A 15,445-nucleotide genomic window follows, 5' to 3' on the forward strand; every position below is an offset into this window, starting at 1 on the left:
TATAGTTGTAAATAGAAAGTAAATTAGGTTCTTAGGGGCTTGTTGGTAACAGTCATCTGTTTTGAATGTTGCCTGTGTCTGGCTAAAGGGACATTTCATACATCCTTGACATGTGCTCACCAGCACCTTAAGTAGCAATCTATTGTTAGATTGTTTTAGTCCTAAGAGATGTACGCCCCCTCTGTTAGTTAGGAGCAGTGGTTAGGAGCCCCGCCACAACCAGCAACCAGTATGCATGTGTGTGAGCTCCATGATATGTTTTGTTACAAACTCTATAGCTCAAATAAAGCATTTTGATTCATTCAGGGTGTTCTATTTTGTTCATTGTTCATTGGTACTCACCATATCCTATCCTCTTATAATAAGAATGTGTGTGTGTGTGTGTGTGTGTGTGTGTGTGTGTGTGTGTGTGTGTGTGTGTGTGTGTGTGTGTGTGTGTGTGTGTGTGAGTGTGTGTGTGTGTGTGTGTGTGTGCGTGCTGAGATGGAATCAGCCAGGGAAGTGGACTATGAAAACCGTCTGGGGAGAGAGAGGAGAGGCTGCATGCCTCGTGCCTTGTGAGCGAGGCCTGACTAAATGGCCAGTCACACAGGGACAGGTATTTCTGCTAGCATCATACAATTGCTAATCTATTCTATCTTTACTGCCTAAAAGTCTATCTTCTTATCATGTCTCCCTGTATTTACCTACTTGAATCTGGTAGCAGCTGCAACATTGTGCAATTTCCCCTCGGCATCAATAAAGTATTTCTGATTCTGAAACCATGATTCCCACTTTACTTTGTTTATGCACTTTATTTTATTTTATTTTTTAAGGGGGGGGGGGTCTTGTTTAGTGTAGTTCCTGAAGTGGTTTTGACACCAGCAGTAGTTTCACTAGGCTACTTCTCAGTGAGATGGTCTGTTATTTCCCCATGGTATTTGAACGCAACACGATGAGCAGGAAATGTGGTCGTTTCTGATTGGTCCTTTTACAGGAAGAAGGCGACACTTGATGCTGTGTACGGAAGCGTTCAAGCAGCAGCAGCAGCTTTACTTTTCATTGGAATGAACTACATACAATTAAATCGACGGTTATAGGAGTTTGAATGGATTATAAAGGTTTATTTCATATCGTCATACAGCTTGTTTTGTTATGGCTCTCTGTACAGAAGGCAGAGGTGGTGTTAGATGACGGAGGCGGCTGGTGAGTCTGAACGGACCATCTTGACAGCTGTACTTTACATGTTGTGGACTAAAGAGACTGGTAACACAGTAGACTCCATAACAATAGCTTACATTTGTGATCTAGCAACAATTAGCACACGTTTGGGATCTCTATTTTGCCGGTTCTGCCGTGCATTTGTAGCAGAGGTTCCCCATAGCCTCAACGCCATAGTTGCCTAGGATAACGCAAACTAATTTTGAAACTCTATTTTATTATAATAAAGTACTGCTTGCCGCCGAACTGAAGAGTGGCTCCTAGATATTTAGAAAAACGTCTTAGGGCATGTTTCATGAGGTATAAAACCTTTGCCGATATTGAAGGACACGTTATATTGCCAAGTTTTTGAAGAGAGTTTGGCGTGAACTATGTCCCAGGCAGCGAGAGAAGCTGCAGTGTAGGATAACCAGCTGTGAGAAATTTACACTAACAGTCACTATATGGTTTTGAAAACCCCGTTTTGAAAGTCAAAATTATTTAAAAGAAAATCCGATTATTTTCATTCGTCACATGTAGGCTACTCAAATATTGTGAATTCATTCATAAATCCATAGGTTAAATGTCATCAGAATTGTGATATTTTGTCAGGCTTTCACTCTTAGCTTTTTAAAATTTCAATATTATCTCCTATGAGTATTCAGCCTAAGCCTGCGACTGTTGCTGCACCTCCTGCTTAGCTCTAAAATACTCCTAATGTGAAAAAAATAAAAATAAAGAATGCAATGATTCAAATTAAATTATAAAAAATACACATAAAAACAGCTAAAATAATTGAAAAATTGAGAATACCATCCTCATTAATAAGTGCGTTGAGCCAAAGCAGCAAAGGCTATTCCACTATCCAACTATGTATTCCTTTGTTTGTGTTGTGATCACTCTGACATTATGATGAGATGGGAAATAAAAAGACTATGAAAGGCAGCACAATGTGAACTAATGTTTTGTTCTTATGTGAATATCTATGTTCAGGTCAACAAACTCAGACTACAGTGTGCATGATGAAGGGCCGTGCAACATAGATATCTTGGATACCGCCTCGCTCTCACACCGACAGTTCATTGAACAGTAAGTATGGCCGATACATTGAAGAGTTTGTTCTCCAGGAGGAGGTAGAGTAGTAAGGTGATATTGTCACTGACCAAGGTGGAAGTAACTAATAATTACATTTGCTCATGTTACTGTGATTCAGTCGTTTTTTGTTTTTGTTTTTCCTGGTCATATTGTACTTGCTGCATTTTAAATCCCATCCATTAAAGGATGGCTTTACCGATAATCAACCCATTTTGTATCATTATAATATTGGTAATATCAGCACATGGGCAGTGTTTACCTCTCTCTCTCTGTTTTCCTCACGGAGATCTCCCATTTCCTCCTCTGGCAAAGCGCTCCGTTGTGACGTAAAACGCGTCACAACGGAGCGCTTTGGAAGTTCTGCTGGAGAGGCAGATTCTGCTCAGAGGGCAGCTGTTATTGTTTAATTTTATTTTTTAAGCATGTGCACATCCACATTGCATCAGAGCCTTAATGAGCCTTAACGACTTGCAGCTGGCAGGGGTGGAGTTTCTGCAGGAGGATTTTTCTCCAGAGAGAGAAGGTAAACACTGCCCATGTGCTTATATTACCCAGATTATATATGATACAAAGTGGGTTGATTATCAGTAAAGCCTTTCTTTAAAGAACAAATGTTGTGTTGCCATAAACAGAAATGGGATCAGTGTAAAAAAAATCAGACGTTAATTTGGACATGGTGAATCAATCAGTGGGCCTGCAACACTGTTTTCTATTTGCAGATTCAGGCTGATATATGATTGTATATTTTTGTACAATAAAAACCTTGCCTGGTGCAGCTTTAAATTACCATTTGAAGATCTGTTGCCCTTTTCTCAGTTACCTTCATGGCTGTTATACAGTAGAATGGAATTTGACCACTCCTCATCCGCTATATGATAATTATAACAGCTTATATAAACCAAATAAATTGAAACCAGAGTCCAGGAAGTGTATTATGAAAGTATATATCAAAGCCATAACATTCTCCTATAAACTGCATTATAGGAGTGACTGAATGTACCTTCTGATCAATGTACAGAGTCCAAATATTCAGTGATGACTGACAGTTGACACGGATTACTTATACTGAGGGAGGCTGAGGAAAAGAGGGGGGAGAGGAATGGGATAAATGTGTGTGCGTCGTGCAGTCTGACCGAGAGACTGTTATCAATTGTTATGGGACACGATGCACTGCCCAAGGTCTCAGCAAAAGAGAGAAGTCCTCTGCCACTGGGGTGAATCTACATTATATGTGTGAGATGTCATGTCATGGTAACTCATAGCATAATTATGCGTATGCAATTATTAGGCAATTATTAGCTTATTGATTAGGAAATGCCAATGGAACTTATATTTTCTACAACAATGGCTATAGACCCACATCATGGTTTGCTGGACACTGCTGATAAAAAATGTTTTCTTTTTTTATCCCCAGATATGCGTACACAAAACCAGTCATTCTCAGAGGGCTAACTGATAACACGGTATGTATTAGAATTTCAAAAGCAAGGATGTCGGTACTGTTATCATAAAAGTGTTCACACTGGAAGTCTAATTTGGATACATGTGGCTTTGTCCTTGTTCTGTATAAAGGAAAAATCCAGCCTTCGGCTCTCTGACAATGTTGGATGTCAATTTGTAATGTTTAATGTACTCCAGGAGTTCTTTTGTGATTAGCTGTTATAATAATATCGATATCTGAAACAATAATGCTGTAAGGAAATGTACCCACTTTCTGGAAATATCTGAATCTTATATAATCTAAGGCAGGGAATAAGAAAAACACTTAACACAAAGTGGAGCCAGAAATGCAACATATCCTTTTTTTAACAGTGGATTTTTCCTTTAAGAAGTCCACATGCACACAGTACAGGGTCGTAAACAAACTGCTACACTTTATAAACCACACATTGTCTTTGTTGTAGAGATCCTACATGCACACAGTACAGGGTCGTAAAACAAACTGCTACACTTTATAAACCACACATTGTCTTTGTTGTAGAGATCCAACATGCACACAGTACAGAGTCGTAAAACAAACTGCTACACTTTATAAACCAGACACTGTCTTTGTTGTAGAGATCCAACATGCACACTACAGGGTCGTAAACAAACTGCTACACTTTATAAACCACACATTGTCTTTGTTGTAGAGATCCTACATGCACACAGTACAGGGTCGTAAAACAAACTGCTACACTTTATAAACCACACATTGTCTTTGTTGTAGAGATCCAACATGCACACAGTACAGGGTCGTAAAACACAACTGCTACACTTTATAAACCACACATTGTCTTTGTTGTAGAGATCCAACATGCACACAGTACAGAGTCGTAAAACAACTGCTACACTTTATAAACCACACATTGTCTTTGTTGTAGAGATCCAACATGCACACAGTACAGGGTCGTAAAACACAACTGCTACACTTTATAAACCACACATTGTCTTTGTTGTAGAGATCCAACATGCACACAGTACAGAGTCGTAAAACAAACTGCTACACTTTATAAACCACACATTGTCTTTGTTGTAGAGATCCAACATGCACACAGTACAGAGTCGCAAAACACAACTGCTACACTTTATAAACCACACATTGTCTTTGTTGTAGAGATCCAACATGCACACAGTACAGAGTCGTAAAACAAACTGCTACACTTTATAAACCACACGCTGTCTTTGTTGTAGAGATCCAACATGCACACAGTACAGGGTCGTAAACAAACTGCTACACTTTATAAACCACACATTGTCTTTGTTGTAGAGATCCAACATGCACACAGTACAGAGTCGTAAAACAAACTGCTACACTTTATAAACCACACGCTGTCTTTGTTGTAGAGATCCAACATGCACACAGTACAGGGTCGTAAACAGACTGCTACACTTTATAAACCACACATTGTCTTTGTTGTAGAGATCCAACATGCACACAGTACAGGGTCATAAACAAACTGCTACACTTTATAAACCACACGCTGTCTTTGTTGTAGAGATCCAACATGCACACAGTACAGAGTCGTAAAACACAACTGCTACACTTTATAAACCACACATTGTCTTTGTTGTAGAGATCTAACATGCACACAGTACAGGGTCGTAAACAAACTGCTACACTTTATAAACCACACATTGTCTTTGTTGTAGAGATCCAACATGCACACAGTACAGGGTCATAAACAAACTGCTACACTTTATAAACCACACGCTGTCTTTGTTGTAGAGATCCAACATGCACACAGTACAGGGTCGTAAACAAACTGCTACACTTTATAAACCACACGCTGTCTTTGTTGTAGAGATCCAACATGCACACAGTACAGGGTCATAAACAAACTGCTACACTTTATAAACCACACATTGTCTTTGTTGTAGAGATCCAACATGCACACAGTACAGGGTCATAAACAAACTGCTACACTTTATAAACCACACGCTGTCTTTGTTGTAGAGATCCAACATGCACACAGTACAGGCTCGTAAACAAACTGCTACACTTTATAAACCACACGCTGTCTTTGTTGTAGAGATCCAACATGCACACAGTACAGGGTCATAAACAAACTGCTACACTTTATAAACCACACACTGTCTTTGTTGTAGAGATCCAACATGCACACAGTACAGGGTCATAAACAAACTGCTACACTTTATAAACCACACGCTGTCTTTGTTGTAGAGATCCAACATGCACACAGTACAGAGTCGTAAAACACAACTGCTACACTTTATAAACCACACATTGTCTTTGTTGTAGAGATCCAACATGCACACAGTACAGAGTCGTAAAACAACTGCTACACTTTATAAACCACACGCTGTCTTTGTTGTAGAGATCCAACATGCACACAGTACAGAGTCGTAAAACAAACTGCTACACTTTATAAACCACACGCTGTCTTTGTTGTAGAGATCCAACATGCACACAGTACAGGGTCGTAAACAAACTGCTACACTTTATAAACCACACATTGTCTTTGTTGTAGAGATCCAACATGCACACAGTACAGAGTCGTAAAACAAACTGCTACACTTTATAAACCACACGCTGTCTTTGTTGTAGAGATCTAACATGCACACAGTACAGGGTCATAAACAAACTGCTACACTTTATAAACCACACATTGTCTTTGTTGTAGAGATCCAACATGCACACAGTACAGAGTCGTAAAACAAACTGCTACACTTTATAAACCACACATTGTCTTTGTTGTAGAGATCCAACATGCACACAGTACAGAGTCATAAACAAACTGCTACACTTTATAAACCACACATTGTCTTTGTTGTAGAGATCTAACATGCACACAGTACAGGGTCATAAACAAACTGCTACACTTTATAAACCACACATTGTCTTTGTTGTAGAGATCCAACATGCACACAGTACAGAGTCGTAAAACAAACTGCTACACTTTATAAACCACACATTGTCTTTGTTGTAGAGATCCAACATGCACACAGTACAGAGTCATAAACAAACTGCTACACTTTATAAACCACACATTGTCTTTGTTGTAGAGATCTAACATGCACACAGTACAGGGTCATAAACAAACTGCTACACTTTATAAACCACACATTGTCTTTGTTGTAGAGATCCAACATGCACACAGTACAGAGTCGTAAAACAAACTGCTACACTTTATAAACCACACATTGTCTTTGTTGTAGAGATCCAACATGCACACAGTACAGAGTCGTAAAACAAACTGCTACACTTTATAAACCACACATTGTCTTTGTTGTAGAGATCCAACATGCACACAGTACAGAGTCGTAAAACAACTGCTACACTTTATAAACCACACATTGTCTTTGTTGTAGAGATCCAACATGCACACAGTACAGAGTCGTAAAACAACTGCTACACTTTATAAACCACACGCTGTCTTTGTTGTAGAGATCCAACATGCACACAGTACAGAGTCGTAAAACAACTGCTACACTTTATAAACCACACGCTGTCTTTGTTGTAGAGATTCCGGTTGCTGTGCTCCAAGTCCAGCTTACTGGAAGAATACGGCAGCCACAAAGTGAGGCTCAGCACAGCCAACACTTTCTCTTACAGGAAAGGTACGCAGGTCCAGCTCTCCTCTCACCCACATGGGTTTCTGAACCTGGGCGTCTGGGTAGTTCCACCACGGGGACCTGGGTTCAATTCCCGGTAGCCATACTTTTGGCTTGGTCAGATGTTCCTCAGACACAATTGACTATTTCTGCGGGCGGGAAGCCGGTGGGGTATGAGTCCTGGCCGCTGCACTAGCGCCTCCTCTGGTTGACCTGTGTGTGTGTGAGGGGGGGGGGGGGGGGGGGAGAACCGGGGGGAATAGCATGATCCTTCCACGCGCTACGTCCTGCCGGTGAAACTCCTCACTTTCAAGTGAAAATAAGCGGCATGTTTCGGACAACTCTCCCCAGATCAGCAGAGGGGGCGGAGCAACGCCCGGGACAGCAGGGGGAATTGACCAAGTACAATTGGGGAGAAAATGGAAGAAAAGAATGTAATTGATTTATTTGTTCTTTGAGTGAACTGTGGTGTCTTTGTTACAGTGGACGTCCCTTTCCAAGAGTATGTGGACGTGTTGCTGAGGCCGCAGTCCGTGGACTCTCTGGGCAGCGGTGAGTGAAGCCGCCTTCTGCTTTGGGAGGGTTTGGAATCCAGTTTCCATCAGAGTTCAGTCTGTTATGGAGACAAAGAAGAGAAAGAACAGCGAGAAACCCAACTTTTCGACTGCTGGTTCAGGGACCTCCTTTCTATCTGTGGGCAGTGGTGGCTTCAAGCTTAGAGAAGCCAGTGTGTGACCAGATGGTCGTCGGTTTGATCCCCAAGACCGGCAGGATAAATCTGCGTGGGGAAAGTGAAAAGGCAGCGCTTGCCCCTCCCTCATCACCACTACTGAGGTGCCCTCTTGAGCAAGGCCCTTAAGCCCAACCGCTCCAGTGGAGCTGCTCAGTGGCCAGCAGATCAAACTGTGGTTGTACTGGGCAGCTTCCAGGTGTGAATGTGAACAGGGCACTCCTCAAAAAGAGAGCATTGCTAATAATAATAATAATAATAATAAATAAAGGTTAAACAAATCTACAAAAGGTTTGCTCAAGTCTCAAGCCTTTTCTTGTACTTATTTCAAGAATATTTTGTTCTTTATTCCCAGAATTATTTTTTACGATAAACTAACAGTTTATTATTTGGAGAAATTACCTTACTTTTGATAAACAAACAGTAACCGTGTCAAAAAAATAAAAATAAGATGTATACAAGGGGTAGGAAACCACAAGCATTAGCTTCTTCCTTCTCCTTTTTTGAACATGCATGTAATTTATTTTCTTGGTATAACATGTGAGACCATGTGGAAAATGCTTGATTTTTTTAATCTCATGTTCAAAAATGAAAATCTCATTCATTCATTCATACATTCAAGCCTTGAAGCACAAGTGTAGAATCTAAATGCAGATTACCAAGTCAAGTCTATGTCATTAATGTCAAGTCTCGAGTCTAAATGTAGAATAGCATGGTCAAGTCAGAACAAAGAAAAGGTCCAGTATCAATGTAATATCTCAAAGAAAAGTAAATATCTGGACTTTTCACAGCAATATGGGTTAAATAGGATAAAAACTTGGGAATTCAATCAAACTTCAATTCAATCACACAAATTCATAAAACAGAAATCTGCTAGAACAAATCTCATCACTTTCAATCAAAGTAATTTTACACAAACACAAGATCTCAAGTCAAGACTTTAGAAACCTTTTCAAGTCGTCAAAGGACAAGTCAGAGGCAAGTCCCAAGTCAGCAGACCAGAAGCCAAGTCAAGTCTCAGGTCTTCTCTTCATGTATCAAGGCCAAGTCTCAAGTCTTCTCTTCATGTATCAAGGCCAAGTCTCAAGTCTTCTCTTCATGTATCAAGGCCAAGTCTCAAGCAATTAAATCTGACTCGTGTGAAGTCCCCACTTGTGATACACAATCTATCTGCCATCATTCTTTAAAAACTCCCATCGTTTCCTCCTCGGCAGACACGCTGTATTTCTTTGGGGACAACAACTTCACCGAGTGGCGAAGCCTGTTTGACCACTACAAGTCTCCGCCCTACGTCTTGCCTCGCACCACTGGAGCGCTCAGCTTTGGAATCGCAGGTCAGTCTTCTCTCCGAGTGCCGTCTGTGCTTCTATTGTTTTACAAACAGAGGTTTTTTGAAAAAATACAATTCCTGGGAGTCAAAATTGTCCAATTTATCGGCAATCGGCAGCTTCAACGTGAAAAAAATGTTAGTATGGGTGTTCTTATTGGTTAACTCTAGTCTTCTTATCTCTGTTTCCCCCTGCAGGTGCAGGGACAGGCGTTCCCTTCCACTGGCATGGCCCTGGATACTCCGAGGTCATCTTTGGCAGAAAGGTGAAAAACAAAAACAAACGACTTCTTCTACTTTCTGCGTGTTGATTTCTCAGTCTGAACGTCTGGCTCTGCATGCTGCGTAGCAGGTTCACACAAAACCGCTTTTTTGGAATTTTTCAACATGCAGGGTAGTCCAACAGACTTCTATAGAACTCCCACAATGTGCAGGGTAGTCCAACAGACTTCTATAGAACTCCCACAATGTGCAGGGTAGTCCAATAGACTTATATGGATCTCCCACAACGTGCAGGGTAGTCCAATAGACTTATATGGATCTCCCACAACATGCAGGGTAGTCCAGTAGACTTCCATAGAACGCCCACAACGTTCAGGGCCGTCCAATAGACTTCTATAGAACTCCCACAACATGCAGGGTAGTCCAATAGACTTCTATAGAACTCCCACAACGTGCAGGGAAGTCCCATAGACTTCTATCGAACTCTCACAACGTTCAGGGTCGTCCAATAGACTTCTATAGAACTCCCACAACGTTCAGGGTAGTCCAATGACTTCTATAGAACTCCCACAACGTTCAGGGTCGTCCAATAGACTTCTATATAACTCCCACAACGTTCAGGGCCGTCCAATAGACTTCTATTAATAGAACTCCCACAATATTCTGGGTCGTCCAATAGACTTCTATAGAACTCCCACAACGTTCAGGGTCATCCCATATACTTCTATAGAACTCCCACAACATGCAGGGTAGTCCAATAGACTTCTGTAGAACTCCCACAACATGCAGGGTAGTCCAATAGACTTCTATAGAACTCCCACAACATGTAGGGTAGTCCAATAGACTTCTGTAGAACTCCCACAACATGCAGGGTAGTCCAATAGATTTCTGTAGAACTCCCACAACATGCAGGGTAGTCCAATAGACTTCTATAGAACTCCCACAACATGCAGGGTAGTCCAATAGACTTCTGTAGAACTCCCACAACATGCAGGGTAGTCCAATAGACTTCTGTAGAACTCCCACAACATGCAGGGTAGTCCAATAGACTTCTGTAGAACTCCCACAACATGCAGGGTAGTCCAATAGACTTCTATAGAACTCCCACAACATGCAGGGTAGTCCAATAGACTTCTATAGAACTCCCACAACATGCAGGGTAGTCCAATAGACTTCTATAGAACTCCCACAACATGCAGGGTAGTCCAATAGACTTCTATAGAACTCCCACACTGTGCAGGGTAGTCCAATAGAGTTCTATAGAACTCCCACAACATGCAGGGTAGTCCAATAGACTTCTATAGAACTCCCACAACATGCAGGGTAGTCCAATAGACTTCTATAGAACTCCCACAACATGCAGGGTAGTCCAATAGACTTCTATAGAACTCCCACAACGTGCAGGGTAGTCCAATAGAGTTCTATAGAACTCCCACAACATGCAGGGTAGTCCAATAGACTTCTATAGAACTCCCACAACGTGCAGGGTAGTCCAGTAGACTTCTATAGAACTCCCACAACATGCAGGGTCATCCAATAGACTTCTATAGAACTCCCACAACATGCAGGGTAGTCCAATAGACTTCTGTAGAACTCCCACAACATGCAGGGTAGTCCAATAGATTTCTGTAGAACTCCACAACATGCAGGGTAGTCCAATAGACTTCTATAGAACTCCCACAACATGCAGGGTAGTCCAATAGACTTCTACTGAACTCCCACAACATGCAGGGTAGTCAAATAGACTTCTATAGAACTCCTATCTGCCGGGTCTTTAAAAGTATTACAAGTTGATCAATCAATTTAGGGAAAATCAAGGCCCTTAAAAAGTCTTGATAGCCATTTAATGAGGTATTACATTTGCACTTGCGTTGAGTCTTTTAAATGGATTGAAAGGGTCTTTAAAAAGGTCTTCAAATGTATTGAATTTAACTTCAGGATTCCTGCATATATTAATGGAGATCAACATCAAAATTAGAGATGCTGCGATCCGATCATGTGATCGGATATCGGCGCGATATCAGCCAAAAAACATGGATCGGATCGGATCGGATTCCAGCGAAAATGACCGATCCAAGGCTCCGATATGAGCACTCCATTCCATGACTCCGCTCCAGGATTTCTATCCAGCATGCAGCAGCACACAGAGGCCACGTGATCACAAGTTACAACAGGGCTTCTAGTAGCAGGCAGCTAGCCAACTGGTATCACCGTAGCACTACACGGAACACGGCAACGGCATAGAGAGAGTGAGCGAAAAAACCCAACGATGTCCGCCGTGTGGGAATATTACACACTAGAAAGCGAAGGGGACCCAACAGCCAAATGCAAAACTTGCTTGGTCTCATTCCACCACTAAAAACTATCCCAGCATTGTATTGTATTGGGGTCGAGTCTACTTTTCAGACCCCCGTGGCGACTTTATTTCTCAAAGGCGACTAGCGACAAATCTGGCGACTTTTTCTGACCACGGGAAGCAACGTTAATGTGTTGAATCTCTACGGATTTTGCCTGTAAATTGGTGCGGGTGGTGCTGGCTTTTCTCCCTCTCTCTCTCTCTCCTTCTCTCCGTCTGTCTGACACACACAGCGCTTCGGCTTCACTGCAGCCTCTATCCTACCTGAGAGCAGCAGGATAGGGTTTGCTTGTCATTTCTAACAGCGTATGTCGAATCTGTATCTGGCCCACACGGGCGGAGTCAGCACTTAATATTACAACAATACAGTCAGATTACAACGGCTATGCCGAAGCACGCACGGACTCATCAAAGCTGTCCGTCTGTAAAACGATGTTTACACATGTTTACACATGTTTACACATGTTTACACAGGCAAAAGGGAGACAACACGTCCACTTGACTTGCCAAAGCATTTATCCAACAGACGATCCGACTAGTACAAAGTGTCACAGTTTAGCGAATGTGATAACGTCAAGTCAAGCGAGTGTGATTTATTTTGTTTTGACGAGGCAATTAAAGGCAATGCGCTCATGAGCGCCTAACCTCTGGCAAGGAGGTAGGCTAGAGAGTCATGACGGTGTTTAAGAGTGATATGAGGTTGCAAACTGTATAACGTTAACTGTCAAAGAAATCACATACACTAAGTATAAGGAACATCAGATTACTGCACATTACCATGTAAAAGCTTTAATAACACTGAGAATTATTTATTTATTTAGAATAATCCATGATTAATGTTATACTAATTGTCAAAAACTCACCTACATGTATTAACAAACAAGAAAACACTTGACACCACATAGGCTACCACATACATTTTATTGTGGAAATAAATAAAGATACATGAGATTAACTGTAAATCTGGCACTTAATGATGAAGCTCAAACTCAGGATTACACTAAAGTAGACTAAACAGACATTATTCTATTCTGCGCTCTACTGAACACATTTCCTCGTTTTCTATTGAGTCAAATGAGATGCCAGCAGAATCAGTTGAGGCAGCCTTCCCCAGCTATCTTTGAACACCACATAAAGTATGATGAAGATTCAAAACATAAATTTTAACTTCCATGTTCTTCTGTCGTCCATTATTACATGACTTTTCCTGTTGTTTTAGCTTTTTGCCGTGGTATCGTTTAAGTATCGAGTATCGAGATATTTAGGCAGGTATCGGTATCGAAGTCATAATTTTGGTATCGTGACAACCCTATATCGGTATCGGATCGAAATCGGTATCGAATCGGGTATCGAAATTTGATCGGAATCGGATCGGTTTTGAGGCTAAAATATCGGAATCGGATCGGAATTGAAAAATCTCGATCGCAGCATCTCTAATCAAAATGTTCCAAGCTGGCGAGTAAAAAGGCCATAACAAGGCTCCTACTATCAACCAATGTATGGACACAATTAAAAACATTCAATGTATGGAACATATGACCAAGGTGCCGCGCAGACAGGACGTGTGTATTTGAGAAGCCAGCGCCTTTCTGCAATTCATTCTCTATGGTAAGGACGCGCTAGGCGCGCTCCTCTTTCAAGGACCGCACCTGGCGTTTAAGCGCTCAACATTTGGAGGAAAAGCGCACCGCTCGTCATTGTCACTCTTCCTACCTCTTCTCCTGCCAGGGGGATCATCAACCTTCACTGCTGCCAGAATTGCCAATAATCTGGCTTTCATGTTTACAGTGCGAACAATCAACAACATCAAACAGATGAAACCAGCTGGCTACCGTCCGTGTGATCGTCCTGAACTGTACTGCGCGTCACTGCTGGGAAAACAAAACAAAGCACACAACGCTCCGTGCGCTGTTTTGTGCGCAATGGAAGCGCCCTCAATATGATTTCCGCAGCGTTATGTGGAATACACACGTCCTGTCTGCACACGTCCTGTCTGCACACGTCCTGTCTGCACACATCCTGTCTGCACACATCCTGTCTGCACACATCCTGTCTGCACACGTCCTGTCTGCACACATCCTGTCTGCACACATCCTGTCTGCACACATCCTGTCTGCACACATCCTGTCTGCACACGTCCTGTCTGCACACATCCTGTCTGCACACTATAGCTGTGTCCCAATTCAGGGGCTGCAGTCCACCAAGTCTAGATTTGAAGACCGATTGCGTCATTGCGCGCGACCTAGGCTGTCCCATTTCGTAGGCTCCTTCAAATGCAGCCGAGAAATGCATCCTCCTTTTCTCAAAACTTGAGGATGCAAGTGTTCTGTCCTTCGTGGCCTTTGTGGCATTCAAGATCTCGCGAGAATCCGCGAGAGGTTTGCAAGGCTGAAAATTCTGAAATCGCCGCCATCTTTTCATACAGGCAACAGGTAAGATCTTACAATTCTCGTTTGCAAATTCCTTACTAAATGCACTTCTGTCAACTTTAGAGGTGATTAACCGAGGCTTAGATTATTGTAGATCTCATATTTGTCAGTATTGTGAAAAAATGTGACGTGTTTCTTTTGTAAAGAGTTCAAGGGCTTAATTGGCTCGTGAGCATTCCACTAGACTGCCATGTCACTCCGTGCAGCGGGAGCTACCGCTGCTGACGGCCGTGTCAAAGAGGCTTGTCTCCCGGGTTGCCTGGTTCCATGTAACACAGCCCTAGCTGGCTATCCAGCGCCGCCCGGTCTGCTCACTGCAACTGGAAAGCCCCATTTAATTTCATACCACGGTCATTCTGTAGATTCATTTGAGAACATATAAGTAGCGGGGGGGGGGGGGGGGGGGGCTGCGTTGGCTGATGTTGGTGATTCAATTTCGCTTCAGCCTTTTCCCCCCTCCATCTCATCGGACCAGTTGTATTAGGCTACCTTTTTTCCTCTGTCGCGCTCACTGCATTCACCGCAGCCAGCAACATGAAGCCACTCTACATTTTATTTTGAATTGATAATCAGGCTCGTTATATCGTTGTAACTTCATGTGGTAATTTGCATTGACCATTGGTTGGATTTGAGCATGCTGGGGACGGGATATGCGGCAGATCCCCGTGCGTAATCACTGTGGCAGCTGCTGGTAATGGCTAATATCGTTCAGGTGTGCGCGCCTTCAGACCAAACTCAACTCAATGGAAAACGCCTACAAGTCGCAATTGTACATTGTGAAGTTGTAGAAATATCGCAATTATTTTGCGAAAAACTAATGGAAACACAGTTTCTAATGGTCCTCTCTGCTCTCTCTCTTCTCTCCAGAGTAAGGATTGTGGAGCAGTGGAGGAGGAGGAAGGAGAGACAGGAGCGTGTGAGCCAGGGCCCCACCACTACCAAAGAAAGAAGGACGAGCTGCTTAACTCATTCACCGCCAATGACGTCTTTGACGTGTTATCAGCAATGGCCTTCCCCGCCAAGGACGTGTTTGACGTGTTTTTGTTTTTATT

At 42.3% G+C, this 15,445-nt stretch overlaps 1 protein-coding gene across 2 annotated transcripts in view; it reads left to right on the plus strand.

Annotated features, from left to right (window-relative positions):
* Positions 1 to 1,022: 1,022 nt before the first annotated feature.
* Positions 1,023 to 15,445, plus strand: part of jmjd8 (jumonji domain containing 8) — a 27,528-nt gene continuing 13,105 nt past the window's right edge. For both annotated transcript variants that reach the window (XM_083649650.1, XM_083649649.1), the window contains exons 1-7: positions 1,023 to 1,185; positions 2,173 to 2,268; positions 3,689 to 3,737; positions 7,239 to 7,335; positions 7,813 to 7,881; positions 9,274 to 9,393; positions 9,585 to 9,652. In XM_083649650.1, coding sequence (XP_083505776.1) covers positions 1,088 to 1,185; positions 2,173 to 2,268; positions 3,689 to 3,737; positions 7,239 to 7,335; positions 7,813 to 7,881; positions 9,274 to 9,393; positions 9,585 to 9,652 — 597 coding nt within the window. In that variant the 5' untranslated portion in view covers positions 1,023 to 1,087. The remainder of the gene's footprint in view (positions 1,186 to 2,172; positions 2,269 to 3,688; positions 3,738 to 7,238; positions 7,336 to 7,812; positions 7,882 to 9,273; positions 9,394 to 9,584; positions 9,653 to 15,445) is intronic.

Source organism: Poromitra crassiceps (genome assembly GCF_964638095.1).
Source record: "Poromitra crassiceps genome assembly, chromosome: 13".
In the NCBI taxonomy this organism is placed as follows: Eukaryota; Metazoa; Chordata; class Actinopteri; order Beryciformes; family Melamphaidae; genus Poromitra; species Poromitra crassiceps.